At 46.5% G+C, this 14,061-nt stretch overlaps 5 protein-coding genes across 5 annotated transcripts; 3 read left to right on the top strand and 2 right to left on the bottom strand.

Annotated features, from left to right (window-relative positions):
• Nucleotides 1-281: 281 nt before the first annotated feature.
• On the top strand, nt 282-1,224 carry FSST1_002646 (SDR family NAD(P)-dependent oxidoreductase; the record flags this gene model as incomplete). Its single annotated transcript, XM_083228655.1, has 2 exons — nt 282-447; nt 536-1,224. 2 exons carry the CDS (start codon nt 282-284, stop codon nt 1,222-1,224), a joined length of 855 nt encoding a protein of 284 aa, XP_083092828.1.
• Nucleotides 1,225-1,887: 663 nt separating this feature from the next.
• On the bottom strand, nt 1,888-2,934 carry FSST1_002645 (thioesterase family protein; the record flags this gene model as incomplete). The annotated part of the gene is made up of 2 exons (XM_083228654.1): nt 1,888-2,765; nt 2,826-2,934. 2 exons carry the CDS (start codon nt 2,932-2,934, stop codon nt 1,888-1,890), a joined length of 987 nt encoding a protein of 328 aa, XP_083092827.1.
• Nucleotides 2,935-3,442: 508 nt separating this feature from the next.
• Nucleotides 3,443-5,202, top strand: FSST1_002644 (uncharacterized protein; the record flags this gene model as incomplete). The annotated part of the gene is made up of 5 exons (XM_083228653.1): nt 3,443-3,747; nt 3,812-3,895; nt 3,947-4,130; nt 4,216-4,285; nt 4,331-5,202. 5 exons carry the CDS (start codon nt 3,443-3,445, stop codon nt 5,200-5,202), a joined length of 1,515 nt encoding a protein of 504 aa, XP_083092826.1.
• Nucleotides 5,203-5,661: 459 nt separating this feature from the next.
• On the bottom strand, nt 5,662-6,482 carry FSST1_002643 (chitin deacetylase; the record flags this gene model as incomplete). Its single annotated transcript, XM_083228652.1, has 2 exons — nt 5,662-5,735; nt 5,789-6,482. 2 exons carry the CDS (start codon nt 6,480-6,482, stop codon nt 5,662-5,664), a joined length of 768 nt encoding a protein of 255 aa, XP_083092825.1.
• A 3,775-nt stretch (nt 6,483-10,257) lies between these two features.
• Nucleotides 10,258-12,093, top strand: FSST1_002642 (amino acid/polyamine transporter I; the record flags this gene model as incomplete). Its single annotated transcript, XM_083228651.1, has 5 exons — nt 10,258-10,606; nt 10,721-11,001; nt 11,048-11,247; nt 11,298-11,875; nt 11,924-12,093. The coding sequence occupies 5 exons, from the start codon at nt 10,258-10,260 to the stop codon at nt 12,091-12,093; spliced, it is 1,578 nt and encodes a 525-aa protein (XP_083092824.1).
• Nucleotides 12,094-14,061: the final 1,968 nt, after the last annotated feature.

Genomic DNA, 14,061 nt, shown 5'->3' with positions numbered 1-14,061 from the left:
AATCCACTGTCAATTAACTGTCCATATACAATGAACAACGGCTATAATGAGAGACTGCGCACGCTACACGGGAATGCTTCCGGGCGATTTTTGGTAACGCCGAGTCTGTGTCCAAAACGCCGAACGTGCCCATAATGCCGACTGGACTTTGTCAATTAGTGGTTAGAACGAAAGCCTCTTGTCTTACAGAATTGGGATCCATGACTGAGGTTTTAAAGTCATTCTGATGTCGGGTTCTAATGGTTTGGGTCATCAAGGAAGAAGAGTTCACCTTAGCAATCATGGCTGAACGTGTAGCTCAAATCGCATCTCACATTACCTACCCCAAAGGTCTTCTTGCGGGACAAACTGCTATAATCACGGGGAGTGGACAGGGCATTGGTGCAGAAGTAGCGCGCCTGTTCGCCCAAGAGGGTGCCAAAGTAGTCGTTTGCGACGTTGATTCAGGTACGTCTCAGTTTCTGAGTTACTGGAGGGATCTCAGAGAGGATGAACAAGATCGATCATGCTAACATTTCTTGTTACCGTACCAAAGCCAAAGCACAAAGCGTTGTGGACGGGATCACCAAATTCGGAGGCCAAGCTCTAGCTGTAACTGGTGATATCACAGATACAGAGTACATCGACCAGCTAGTGAAGCGCGCAGCCGAGTTTGGCGGTGGAGAAATCCACATCATCGTCAACAATGCCGGGTATACATGGGATGGTGTGGTGCACAAGATGACTGACAAGCAATGGGCTGCGATGGCCAACATCCACGGAGCTGCGCCGTTCCAGCTCATTCGCGCCGCAGCCCCATACTTCCGCGTCAAAGATGGAAAGCAGCGAAACATTGTCGGCATCTCTTCAACTTCGGGTGTCCACGGTAACGCCGGGCAGTCTAACTATGCTTTCTTCAAAGCCGGCGTATCTGGACTGATGAAGACAATTGCGAAAGAATGGGGACCGGCGTTCAATGTACGAGCTAACACGGTGGCATTTGGGTACATTGAGACGCGTCTAACACAGGCGAAAGAGGCGGGGGCATTTATCACGGGACCGGGCGGTGAAAAGATCCAGCTCGGCGTTCCTGGCCGGGATGGTAAGTCCTCCTTTGAGGATATCCCACTTCGCAGACCCGGTTCAGCAGTAGACGCCGCCAAGGCTGTTCTTGCTGTTTGTAGTCCTCTTTTCTCATACGTAACTGGACAGGTGATTAGTGTGACTGGAGGGAGAAATATGTGAGAAGCAGGCGGGGTCGCTTTCACTAGTATCACAAAACTTCACATTACTTGGTATATCACATCAATTGTTTCCATGGCGAGAACCCGCGGCGAAACTCCGAGGGAATCCGGAGTTTCAGTTACAGCTTCAACTACCAACACCACTTTCTAATTACTGCTCAGATGTTGTAGAATTTATTTGCGAAGATGACCTGGATACTGATTGACAATGGAAACACAAGAGACGAAATTATTAAGTCAATTTATGCTCTTTAGGCCATAGCTCTTAGACCACTTATTCTTGTACCCTAAGGCTTTGGATTACAACTTTTCTGCTACCGACTAGACGAACTCATATACATGATCTGTTACTTATTATTTTTATAATCCTTAAGCTTTTGCCTAGGCCTTCTCAATTTCCTCTAGGTTTTTAATAAAGGTTAATCTGTCTGCGCAGATTAAATTTTCAACAATGATCAAATCTAAGGTTCTCTTAAGACAAGGTTTCTTCCACGGCGTAACTCTTTCGGCATGAACCTTATGATAGAGGTGACTTATAAAGGAAGCTTCTGTCACGCTGAAGACAGCAGCAACTTCTTCCTCTTGCAACCTCAGTCAACTGGCAAGCCAACATCGCCCAACCAAGCAAGACCAACTAAGTCAGTCGATCCCGGTCTCTTGTTACTCATAGCTTCCCTTTAGCTTCCTTCCCATCCTTGACCCCAAGATTTCGGGATGCCGAGAGTATCAAGTTAATATGGCTGGCAAGCGCAACAAGATCCCCTTCCTGATCCAAGATGGTAACCTGCAAGTCAAGACGCCCTTGTTCAATCTTCCTTGCTTCCGTCCTGATAAAAAGCCACTCTACGCCATCCTGTGGCAAGACCTTCTTGATGTCCAGATTCATAACAAGGGTTGGATACCAAAATGAATCATTCTTGGAGAAAGGTACCGCTTCTGCCTCTCTGCTCTCACTCTCTGGCAACGGTCTCCAAGCTTCAACGACGTAAGGCTTCGCATCCACAACAAGGGACAATGTGGCGTTGGTAAAGCGTTCACCGCTTGCTAGTCGAATCCATGAGTCTTCAAGTCCTTTGCGACCAGGTTTTCGGCGATAGTACGATTCAAAGGCTCCTTCCACGGCACGGACAAATCCCAGCGATACCAAGTGAGGGATCTGAATACGGGACGCCTCCAACGACCAGTTTGGGTCCAGTCCCTTGGCAGCTCGCTCTACATCAATAGGCGGGGACGGAGGGAGGAGTTTCCAGTCGGTAGTAAGAGTCAGGCCGTCTGTTGTTGGAGCCAAACACACATAGTAGCCAAGGACACACTTCCTTGCCTTAGTCTTTGAAGAGCCATTATCTTGTAGAAGAGTGGCGTGAAATGTAGAGGTTGCACGACCGGTTTTGACTTTCTCTATGGCGATGGTTGCTTCACCTATCTGAGTACGGTTGACATATTGAAGCTGAGCTGAGATGATCTCTTGTCGTAGGCCAAGATTGAGAATATGACTCTGCACAGCTTGATACATCACGCTCGCCACGTAGCCGCCATTTGGTACTGTTATCCATGTCAACTATTACTTCTTGTTTTATCGTTTGTGGTTATGGCGTGACAAACCTGCACCTACGCAGTAGTCCTTGTGGAGATTAGCGCTCCATAGGTCGTTCTCAAGCTGCGCCACGTGTGTAGCAGCTTTGAATGGCATAATGGATGAAGATGAACTCATGTTGTGAATGTATTGTACCTCGTGATGAGAGCGTAACGCATCGTCGGCTACCTCCAGTGTAGGTAAGTGTTTAAGTTCTAGTTGGGTGGGGAAATTGTGGCTCCCGAGAAATGCCTCGGCGATACAGGTGCACCATTTCTTGGCACGGCGCGGTGTAAATACTTCCCCGCCATTTTTACCGCTACGGTTTTTCGCCGGTTCGGCTATTTTCCGAAACCCCATAGGGTAAAGCTGGACATTGTTAAACCCTCGCAAGGCCAATGGGTTTGCGGGAATACGAGATGATCTGTTAAGCTTACAATTAACCTTAGCTGTCTGGGGAACCTGGGAAAATCTGGGGTTTTCTGCACAGTGGGGTAATAACCTCTTGTCGTAGTGAAGATCTTGTTGCATATAAGGACAGTTGTCTGCCACAATCATCATTCATTTTGTATTGCACAACGGAGATTTCAACATCAGTCAACAGCTCAATCAACATCATTTTTATCGTCTGTTTTGTTAATTCCCGATGGTGTTCAACGGTGTTGATCAGGCGACGCAGCCAGATGTTAGCCTGGCTTCATTGCGCCATGATAAGAGCGAATCGCCGGACGCCGATAACGTTATAAATGTGGAGCACGATGAAGAAGGTAGTATGAAGCATGGTAATGTTGATTCGACGCCTGTATCTGCTCGCGAGCATGCCTTTGCCGAACTTGGAATCCCAAATTGGGAAGAGTTGGAGAAGAAGGTTGTCCGTCGGCTTGATATGACACTTTTGCCGACGCTTTGGCTTCTCTATGTTTTCAACTACCTTGACAGAGCCTCTCTTGGGTAAGCCATTACCTATCAAGACGATTCTACTTTTCGTGCCAGAACTAACCATTTGATAACTTAGGCAAGCTCGTTTGAGTACTCTCGATGAAGATCTTCAATTAGAGGGATCGCAGTTTGGATCTGCTGTTTCTATCCTCAGCGCCGGGTAAGTGCAAACTCAACTTCGTCTCTGATTACCTCCTCTAATAACCAACAGCTACGTTCTCGGTCAGGTTCCTTCCAACATGATCATTGGCAAGATTCGACCGAGTTTGTACCTTCCAGGTATGGCCATCTTATGGTCTGGTGTTTCCGCTGCCGTTGCTGGAGTCAAGACCTACGAAGGTCTCTTGGCCGTTCGTTTCTTCCTCGGTTTGGTTGAAGCACCACTCTTCCCTGGTGTAAGTTCCACAACTATATGTGCAACACAGCATGTCTCCTACACAGAGTACAGAAGCTAATTTGTGACTGCCTTAATCATCATAGGCTATCTACGTCATGTCGAGCTGGTACACCCGTCGAGAGATCGCGGTTCGCATTGCAATCATGTCCACTGGTGTCTCTCTGGCCAACGGGTTATAAGGTCTGATCGCCGCAGCAGTCTTCGCTACAGTTGAGGGTGCACGTGGTGTCGCCGGTTGGCAATGGCTTTTCATTGTTTTGGCTTTGTTTGGGTCAGCATTTGCTTTTGCCGCTGTGTTTCTACTACCTGACTACCCTCAGTCCAAGAGTGGAAGTGCCATGTGGACTATGACGGAGGACATGCGCAAGGTTGCCCAGGTCCGAATTATCGCCGATAGAGTCTCTGAAGTTGAGATCAAGTCTACCATTTGGACTGGTGTCAAGCTTACAGTCATCGACTACAAGTTCTGGCTCCTTACTGGTGTCAACATCGGCATCTCGGCTGCTTACGGTTTCACCAACTTCTATCCAGCTATCGTCCGTGGTTTGGGCTATGACAGGATCACGGCACTTCTTCTCACTTTTCCACCATACTGTGTCGCTGCGGCCACGTCTGTTGCCGTTGCTTGGAACTCTGATCGTGTTGGAGAGCGTGGGTGGCATTTTTCGACTCCTATCGCCGTTGGTCTCGCTGGCTATGTCATGTGCATGAACACAACGGCGACTGTTCCTCGATACTCAGCTTCGTATCTGTTTATCGGAGGCTTGTTCGGTGCCAACCCTCTGATTCAGACGTGGCTGTCTATGACTCTAGCCCGTACGCCGGAGAAGAAGGCTGTCTCTGTGGCACTCTGTAATGTTCTCAGCCAGATCGGCAACGTCATAGCGCCGTTCTTCTTCATTAACTCGGATGAGCCTCGCTACCGCCTGGCATTTACCCTGATGTTTCTCATGGGTAGTCTGTGTATCACCTTTGCTTTGACCCTCAAGTACTGCCTCTCGAGGGAAAACAAGAGATTGTACCGCGAGGCACAGGAGAATGGAACTCCTTACATGCCGTATCTGCAGTAGATTGTTAGTGTCCATTAAACATGATCTTATATAGAGGCTTCATTTATGAGACGAAGATGAATATTATATTATTGGCTTAACACCGCGAACCTTACAATTTTCAGTGATCCGTTTATGCATTGGGCTTGGTTAAGTAGTCCTGTCAACAATAAACAAGCAAGACCTGTTGTTAAACTCAAGCGTGCTGCTTCACCACTGTTTCACTCTCCTAAGAGGCCACAGTATTACGGTTGAAGTCTTAACCGCTCATACGTATGTTCTTATTGTACCTCAGTTGTTAGACAAACCTCGCTCACGTGACATGTTGAGTTCTCGAATCGTGCGCACAACCAATGTGTAGTTCAAAATCTTAAGTACATTGTGGGGACTCAGGCTTCAGTTTAGAGTCGTAGATATGTATATACATAAGAATAAAATCCCCGTTGAACCTCCACTCTCATCACTCGGTTATCAGGATACTTAACAGACGTTCTGTCCGTTACCCTGGAAAGTACCAGACTGATAAGCACCAGCAGCGTTTCCAAGACACTCAGCTGCAAACATGTTAGCATTGAACCATTGCTCAAATCACAGTACTGTTACTTACCAACAGTGACAATCTTCAGGTTGTTCTGTCGTGCCCAGTTGATCAACCAAGGAGTCAAGGTATTGACAGTGCTGGCATAAGTCTCGTGCATGAGAGGGATGTGGCCGTTGCCACCGGCACCAGCCTGCTGGAACTTCTGCTGGCTCTGCTGAGCAGTCTGGCCGTTCCAGTCACCAGAGTCAACGTCGTTGGTGATGACCTTGTAGCCGAGCTGCTGCATGGTGGGAAGGACATTACCACCAGTGGCGAGGTAAGGAGGACGCATGTAGGCGGGCTTCTTGCCAATGATGTTGACCATGGCCTGCTCGAACTTTTGCATCTCCTGCTTCAGCTGGTCGGTGCTCAGACTGCCAAAGTTCTGGGGATGAGTCCAAGTGTGACTGGCGATCTGGTGGCCAGAGTTGTAGGCCTTCTTGACAGCGGCTTGGTTGTTGTACACACAGCCGTAAAGCTTGCCAGTCCAGAAGAATGTACCCTTGGCACCGGCTTGGTCAAGGATGTCGATCAGTTGGTTGGTGTATTGGCCAGGGCCGTCATCGTAGGCAAGGGCGAGAACGCCGGGCTTGGAGCATTGGCGAATGACTTGTCCAGCAGCCTGACGGTTGAAGATCTCGATAGGGTCCTCAACAGCAGCGGCAGCGACATTGCCGACGAGGAGAAGGCTGCTGAGAGCGGTGACAAGGAAAGACTTCATTTTCGAGTAAGTATGTACAGGACTTTTCGGTGAAACAAAGAGTGGATGGATGGTTGCCAAGAAAGACTGTTTGTGCCAAGTTGGGCTTATATAGTTTCAATTGATCTCCTCATGAAGAGATTAACCCTGGTTAGATGTCGCATCAAGCTGGATCTTTCAGTTGTGAAGTGGATATCAGACCCATGTCCAAAGTGACCTATCGGAAGATCTTCTGACGGGACAGCTGTTCAGGCTAAATTCGATGACCCCTGTCTCTTCCCCCCTTAACTCATCAAACTGCCACTGCACCCCAGTTTCTCAACGGGTATTTCCAACTTGTGGACAGATGATAACAGCCGAGAAGTGTTGGACTTGTCGGCATTAATGCCATGTGGCTCGACAATGCGGAGACTCGATGTTTAGGTAGCCATTCTGAGAAGACTTGAGTCCCAAATGGATGGGACGGGCATTCATCCTCCGGCATTGAGTTGATCTCGGCTAAAAGGGGACCACTTCCATCTATGACAAGTTGTTTCAAGATCCGGAGATGAAATACCCCGTCTGTTTTGGCAATCCGGCTCAACGTTCCACTGTTTAGGTGTCGGCTGACCAATGGCATTCTGCGATAATTGTAATCGGTAAAGTCAGCATCATCATAAATCATGCGTTATTGAGGTTATTTTTCCTGGTCATTGAATCGCTGAAACTCGTGATCCGCCCATGTTTCTAGCCGACGGGTAGCTGAAGACCCTGGCTTGTTCCACGTGCCTGTCGGAATCTGCCTGTTTTGCCTTTTTCCGTAACCTACCCTATTGCTTGAAAGCTCTAATCAAGAAAACATGGCTTTAGATGACGCACAACGATCAGAACTGGTCGGAGATCTTGTTTGACATGGAGAAACATTTTGCTGGGAAACATTTGTGTAGTTATTGATTTCGCAACTGAATCATTGACTTGGTTAACCATTCCTCCCAAGAGTACTGGTATGTCACGTGATACCTGAAGCAATGCCTCACTAACATCAACATCAACAAGATATGAGATAAGTGAAGCATACAACAACGCAATTTGTTTTCTGCTCATTGGAAATATATCTTGACATCTACTGGATATATCATTTTGTGTTTTGCTGTTCTGTGTACCCAGTGAAGCATGGGAGATGCTAGCCAATCCTTTTGAGCCTTTCGCACTAAGTACGTCCCTTGGGTCGGAATCTCGGAATGATAGCGGAATAAGTAAACGCGAAATCCACCACCTGAACGGGAATTCGTATTTCCACCTCCGTAGGACGTCCACGGTTAACTGGTCTGTCGCGCCAATCGCCTTTTCGCTTGCTTCGAATAAACATGCAACGAGATGTAGTTTGAAAGTGAATAAAAAACATGTTATCAACAGTTATTCTCTCAAGATAGAGCATGAAAGAAGGGATCTCACGAGCGTTAAGTTTCTCTGTCTACCTCCAAGTAACGTAGGTGTTTTGTTTAAACGAGCAGCCTTACACGTGACTGGGGGCTCCACTAATCATGGCTCTTCATTTGCTGACATCGTTACTCTCAAGGAACAAATACATCTGGGATGACTAGCGATTAGCAGTGTATCGAGTATGTAAAAAAGGATTTTAGTAATTATTAATTTCATATCGGAGAAGTAGGAACTTCCTGCTTTTAATCAGCGGATTGCAGCATGGGCTTATCCGACCTCGAGAATAACTCAGCCTTGCAAATCTTATCAACTATCTAATCGCCTATCTTATCGGTTATCTTATCGCGAACTTCATCACCGTGTAAGACTAGTAGGGGCATTTCTAACAACAGCAGTACTATCAATTGACATGTATAGAGCGTGTGAGGACGCCTGGACTCGTAGTAAATATGATTAAAATATATATTATGCGGTGTCTATGTAATTCAAACTATGATGTTAATTCCTTTGTGTTTATCATCGTCTTCGTTTAGATTGTTGTCCTTGTCTTAAGAGACACAAGCTTGCGCAAGGGCTGTCCACTTGCGAAGAGCTGATCCACCTCTTCCAAACTTTCAGCCCTTAAGCTCGAGATTACCAAGGTAACCAAGAATAACTATAATAACACAAATGCCGCCTTAAATAAACCCAACCTTTGCTCGAAGCCCTATATAAGGCTTGCTGAGAAGATAAGGAAGCGTGAAGGATGTTACAAAGGTGGTCAAGACTGAGATGAGAGAGGCAAGGTGGCTGGTTGGTCTTCTCCTTGATGTGACTCGATGTGTCTTCAGAAAGGATCACATAGGATTTAGATCAGTAAATCGCTGGACTGGGCCAACTCCAAGAGATTACTAGAAGCTCGCCTGCTCCCAACGAGAAACCTGACCATGGAGGTTACCTTAATAATAGGGTTGTCACGATACCAGAACTGCTAAGAGATGGAGGCTACTTCACTTTGATAAGCGGAAAGTGGCATCCTGGCCTCAAACCTGAGCATCGTCTGAATGAGAGGGGAATTGACAAGAGTTTGGCTCTTCGTCCCGGATGTGCCAACCATTATGGTGTGGTCCTCCTTTCCTGACAAAATGTGTTTACAATGCTAAGATCCTGTCAGTATACGAGCCAGAGTATCAAGACCCCATGTCTGAGCCCGGCAAGTTCTTCGAAACAGACGTAAGGACTCTTCACGCCGAAAACGGGAACTTCTTATTAGAAAGCGAACTGGGTTCCAATTGGTACTCGTTTGATGGCTACACGCGCAAGTTCCTTATCTAAATCTCAGGGCAAACATAAGAGGAGCGTCAGAAGCCTTTCTTCGCAGAGCTCCCCTTTTCAGCACCACACTGACCTCTCCAAGCACCCAAGGAGACATGCGATGAGTACCGCGGTTTCCACGACGATAGTCCTGAGGCCCTTTGTCAAAAATGTATACAGACTAAGAGACCTTGGCCTGATTGACAATCAGTGGTCCCTCATTCTATGACAACTATGCCAGGTGAACCTGCTGAGTTGGAATGAATCCTTACATCTAGCTCTTTTTCGCCATGAAATCACGCCAAATCTACATGTAGTTAACTATCACGTGATTAGTCATTTAGACCCACAGATGTTCGTGATTTCATTGGCTTTACACGGCGACCAGCAGCTCTACGGACTCCGCAGACTCCAAAACTCCGTACGATACCGATTAGACCTAGGGCATAATTGACCGAGTAAGTACGGCCCGACCGGAGTTTCGGCGATCACGGAACGCGACCATAGAATCCAGCCTCGGTCGACCTCTGACCACACTTTATGGTGATCCAATACGATTAACTGGTAACGCTGTAATGGTCGCTATAAAAAGTCATGAAAAGCGGTATCTTGGTATTACTGATCGCGTTATTCACAGCAGTTTACAATTTAAATTGTGAAATGCTAGTTAGGCCGTAGTAAACATTTCTCTTCAATCTATACAGGCAAATGCTAATAGGCAATGCTACAGCTCGATCTCGTATAAAACCCCAATTTAGTTTGTCACTAAGTGGGCAATGACTAGGTAGTAGAACAGTCTAGCCCAGTGTCACTCTCCGCTGTTTTCTGCAAGATACCATCTATCCCCCCATACTCTCCAAGTCCCCTTTTCTTGGCCACTCTCTTTCTTCCTCCAATCTTCTTTCCCGACTCTCGCTTACCTACAGCAGCTGTTCTGTCAAGCGTCTTGGCACGTCACTTCAGATAGCCTCCGTGTAGTACTTGCTTGTTCTGCGCACCACTCCCGAGAAGTAAGCAGACCTCAAACCCAGGAACCTTCTGGAGTCTCGCTTCAACCTAACATTGACCCAGTTCCCTCAAGATGAGTGCTTCTGAAGACTCTCAAAACTCGGCTGCGATACATCGACTTTCAGCCGGGCATCCAGCTCCCATCGAGAAACGCGCCGACTTGACCGATGGCGATGGCGACCACATCCTCGAAAGCCTTGGCTACGTGCCCCAGCTGCAGCGTAATCGGTCTACTCTTCAGGTTGCCTTCATGGCCTTCGTGCTGGCTTCAATCCCTTACGGACTATCGACGACCCTTAGCAATCCAATCACGACTGGAGGTCCAGTCAATATAATCTGGGGCTGGCTAGCTGTCTCGGCTCTTATTATCTGTGTGGCCTTATCGCTCGGAGAGATCACCAGCGTGTATCCTGTCGCCGGAGGTATTTCTCTCTTATTTTAAGTGCTCGAGGACGCGTAGTTTCTGTTGCTATACATCTCACTACCTACGTTGAACTCAGCTTATGACAATGGAAAGACTGACTTGATTACTACAGGTGTCTATTATCAGACCTTCATGCTCGCACCTATCCGTTGGCGCCGTGAGGCTGCTTGGGTCTGCGGTTGGCTCTATGTTATTGGCAATATTAGTATCACGCTATCTGTCATTTTCGGTACTACTTTGTTTCTGGTCTCGTGTATCAACGTTTTCGAATCATCACCTGGGGTTGGCATTCTTGCTGGAGAACCCTATCAAATCTTTCTTATCTTTGTCGGCCTCACTTTATTTAGCAATGCCGTGTCAGCGCTGGGAAACAAGTGGCTTCCGTGGTTGGATGTAGGTGTTGCAACCTTCCTTATGTACTCACTGCTGACTTGTCAAGACTGCTGCCATCTTTTGGACTTTTGCAGGTGTTCTTGCTATTATTATAACTGTTCTCGTAATGGCTAAAGATGGAAGACGCGATGCTAGCTGGGTGTTTACCCATTTCGAAAACAACTCTGGCTGGACTGATGGCTGGGCTTTTTGTGTGGGACTTCTCCACGCAGCATATGCAACCTCGTCGACAGGCATGATCCTCTCGTAAGTTGTTGACCCCTCTACGTTGGTAACAGGACTCTGATAAATGACAGCATGTGCGAAGAAGTCCGACAGCCTGATGTGCAGGTTCCCAGGGCCATGGTTCTGACTGTTTGTATTAACACGGTCGCCGGCATGCTATTCCTTATTCCTATTACCTTCATTCTTCCCGATCTACAATACCTCGCCGATCTCGCCTCTGCGCAACCTATCCCCCCGACCATCAAGGCTGCTGTCGGCTCATCGGGTGGAGCGTTCGCATTGTTGATTCCCATCATCGTCCTAGGCATTATCTGTGGTATCGGCTGTATCACTGCTTCTTCTCGCTGTATTTGGGCCTTTGCTCGCGATGGAGCTATGCCAGGCTCTAAGTGGTGGGTTATTATTGATAAGAGACTTGATGTTCCTCTTAATGCTATGATGCTGAGTATGGTGATTCAACTTCTCTTGGGTCTTATCAATTTTGGCTCTTCGGCAGCTTTTAACGCCTTTGCAAACGTTGGCGTCCTCACTCTCAACGCGGCTTACGCAACACCAGTCGTTATCAACCTCTTGACGAAGAGACGGCAAGTTAAGGGTGCTAAATTTCCCCTCGGTAGGCTTGGGTATCTTGCCAATTTCGTGGCTGTCGGTAAGTCATCTATTCTTTCCTATAAGCTTATCACTAACACCCTGGCAGCATGGTCTATTCTCGCAGTCCCTCTTTTCTGCATGCCTTTGCGTCTACCGGTAACAGTTGTTAGCGTTAACTATGCCTCTGTCGTGTTTACCGCGTCTTGTCTAGTTTCAGGTGCTTGGTACTGGTTTTGGGGTTATAAGAATTACACTGGACCACCTACCAATGCTTAGAGCACTTGGTGTCAATCATCTGTAATATAACCAAGGCGCCCATGTTGGTAGTTTTTGTATTTGTTGCATTAGTATAGAGCGAGCAATAACAATAGCTCATAGCTAGGACGACCTCACAGGCCATTAGACTATTGACCATTAATAACCAGTCATCACTACCAAGAACTTCGGCTATGTCGACTTCGTTCTCTATCTCTAGCATAACCATTGTTTAATTTAGGCAATCTCTCATTCTTATATCTGCAATCCCATCTTAACAATCCCCATCTATCACCAAGCGAGTAAATCATCCCATTGTGCTTCTGAACCTTCATATTGCTATTTGTACTTGAGAAACAGTTTATCTAGACATAAGACTTCAGAGACGAGGTTGTCAGGAAAGCAAAGCGGGAAAAAGACTGGCTATGTCGTTAAAGATACTCACGTGTTCAGTCACGTGGCTGCTCAGTTCACATATCGATGTTCTCCCATTAAACAGTCTTTAAATTTAGATCTTCAATCAAGTAATCTTCTTTCATTCCGATTCAACATATGTCATATGTATGATCAATTTCGGTTAACAATGCATACTGGCTGTCGCAACCCTTCTGTTAAACTCAGTCCATTGAGGAGAAGCGAGTCGATATTTTTAGCATGGAAAGATAAGATAAGATAGCGATAAGAACATGCGCCACTACGCCTCCACAGCCACATTGCTCGCTTATCCAAGGAGCCAAGGAGAGCTCCATTCAATCTGTTGACATCTTTATTGATCCTTCCCGAACTAGAACCTGGAGTAGAGTCAATGCCGGAAGGCTTGATTGACTTGTATGTCATCCTTCCCTGGTTCATTACTTCAATTACAATACAAATGTTGTTTATAGTAAGGGACGCTCGATAGAGTTAACAATTTCCCCTCACTGTAATTGTTTTTCCCCTCAGTATCACCACTGCATCGTACTGCCAACAGGATGCAAATGTAATTACCAATCCGCATTTCTCCATCACATTCGATTGAGACTTGGAAATTTAAACATTATTTATCGACTGACACCAGTTCAAGCTCGTTCATAAGTGAACTCTGTAGTATTCGCCTTATTGTTGGAATCCAGTTGGGATTACCCTAGAGGTAGACAACGCGTCTGCCATCAGTCATTCGCGGTTTGAGATTGACAAGGCTTACGCACAATTGCGACAAGGCGAACGCAATTTGACTGACTCGACGCGAAAATGTTCCACATATTCTCAACCCAACGTGGATATGATGTTCGAGGCCTAATGCCAAGACGTCGGGAAATAAACAGTCCAATTCATACCCTGTTAGTATCTGTAGATCCCGTCATGATCGCCAAAGCGCAATTCAATACCACCGAGTTCACCACTTTCCTTAGCAAAAATCCACAACTTCTGTTTATCAATGGATCTCAAAGACATTCGACTGAAACATTCCGGAGCGCAATCGGGCCTTTCAATTTCTCTGACTTTTGTTTACATGATCTACAACATTCTCCAGAGTGCATACGCAAGAAACTCAATCAGAATTGTCATTCCTCGTTTCGCTTACTCATCTCATCGGCAGCAGTCGAGATGAGATAAGATGTAGAGTTGTTTTTATGCTTGGTGAGAATCTTATTGCCTTGTCGAGTGGGATATACGATTTGTCCAATAGGGGTGACATCCACGCACAGGCGAAAATCCTAATCTCTACAGAATACGCAGATAAGGTTTACAGTTCAAGACAACAACAATTAACGGGGAAAAGAACGTGCATCTCCGTTAATTACATCCGTATTCTGTCTGTAACGTCAATGCTGTCAACCTTGATGGTATTGACTCAAGATGCGACAAATTATCTCAGTGTCGTCATGACGCGTCCGGTCAAGTTTAACCTCAAATCAGAACCAAGAGAAAAGAAAATTCTTTCGTTTCTACTGTCCTGCACTTTTTCGTTTGCGTCTTTTTTAAAAACTTGCCGACTGTGTTGCTGTC

Source organism: Fusarium sambucinum, chromosome IV (genome assembly GCF_050947815.1).
Source record: "Fusarium sambucinum isolate potato_lamoka chromosome IV, whole genome shotgun sequence".
NCBI lineage: Eukaryota > Fungi > Ascomycota > Sordariomycetes > Hypocreales > Nectriaceae > Fusarium > Fusarium sambucinum.
This window is presented reverse-complemented; position numbering and strand designations above follow the sequence as displayed.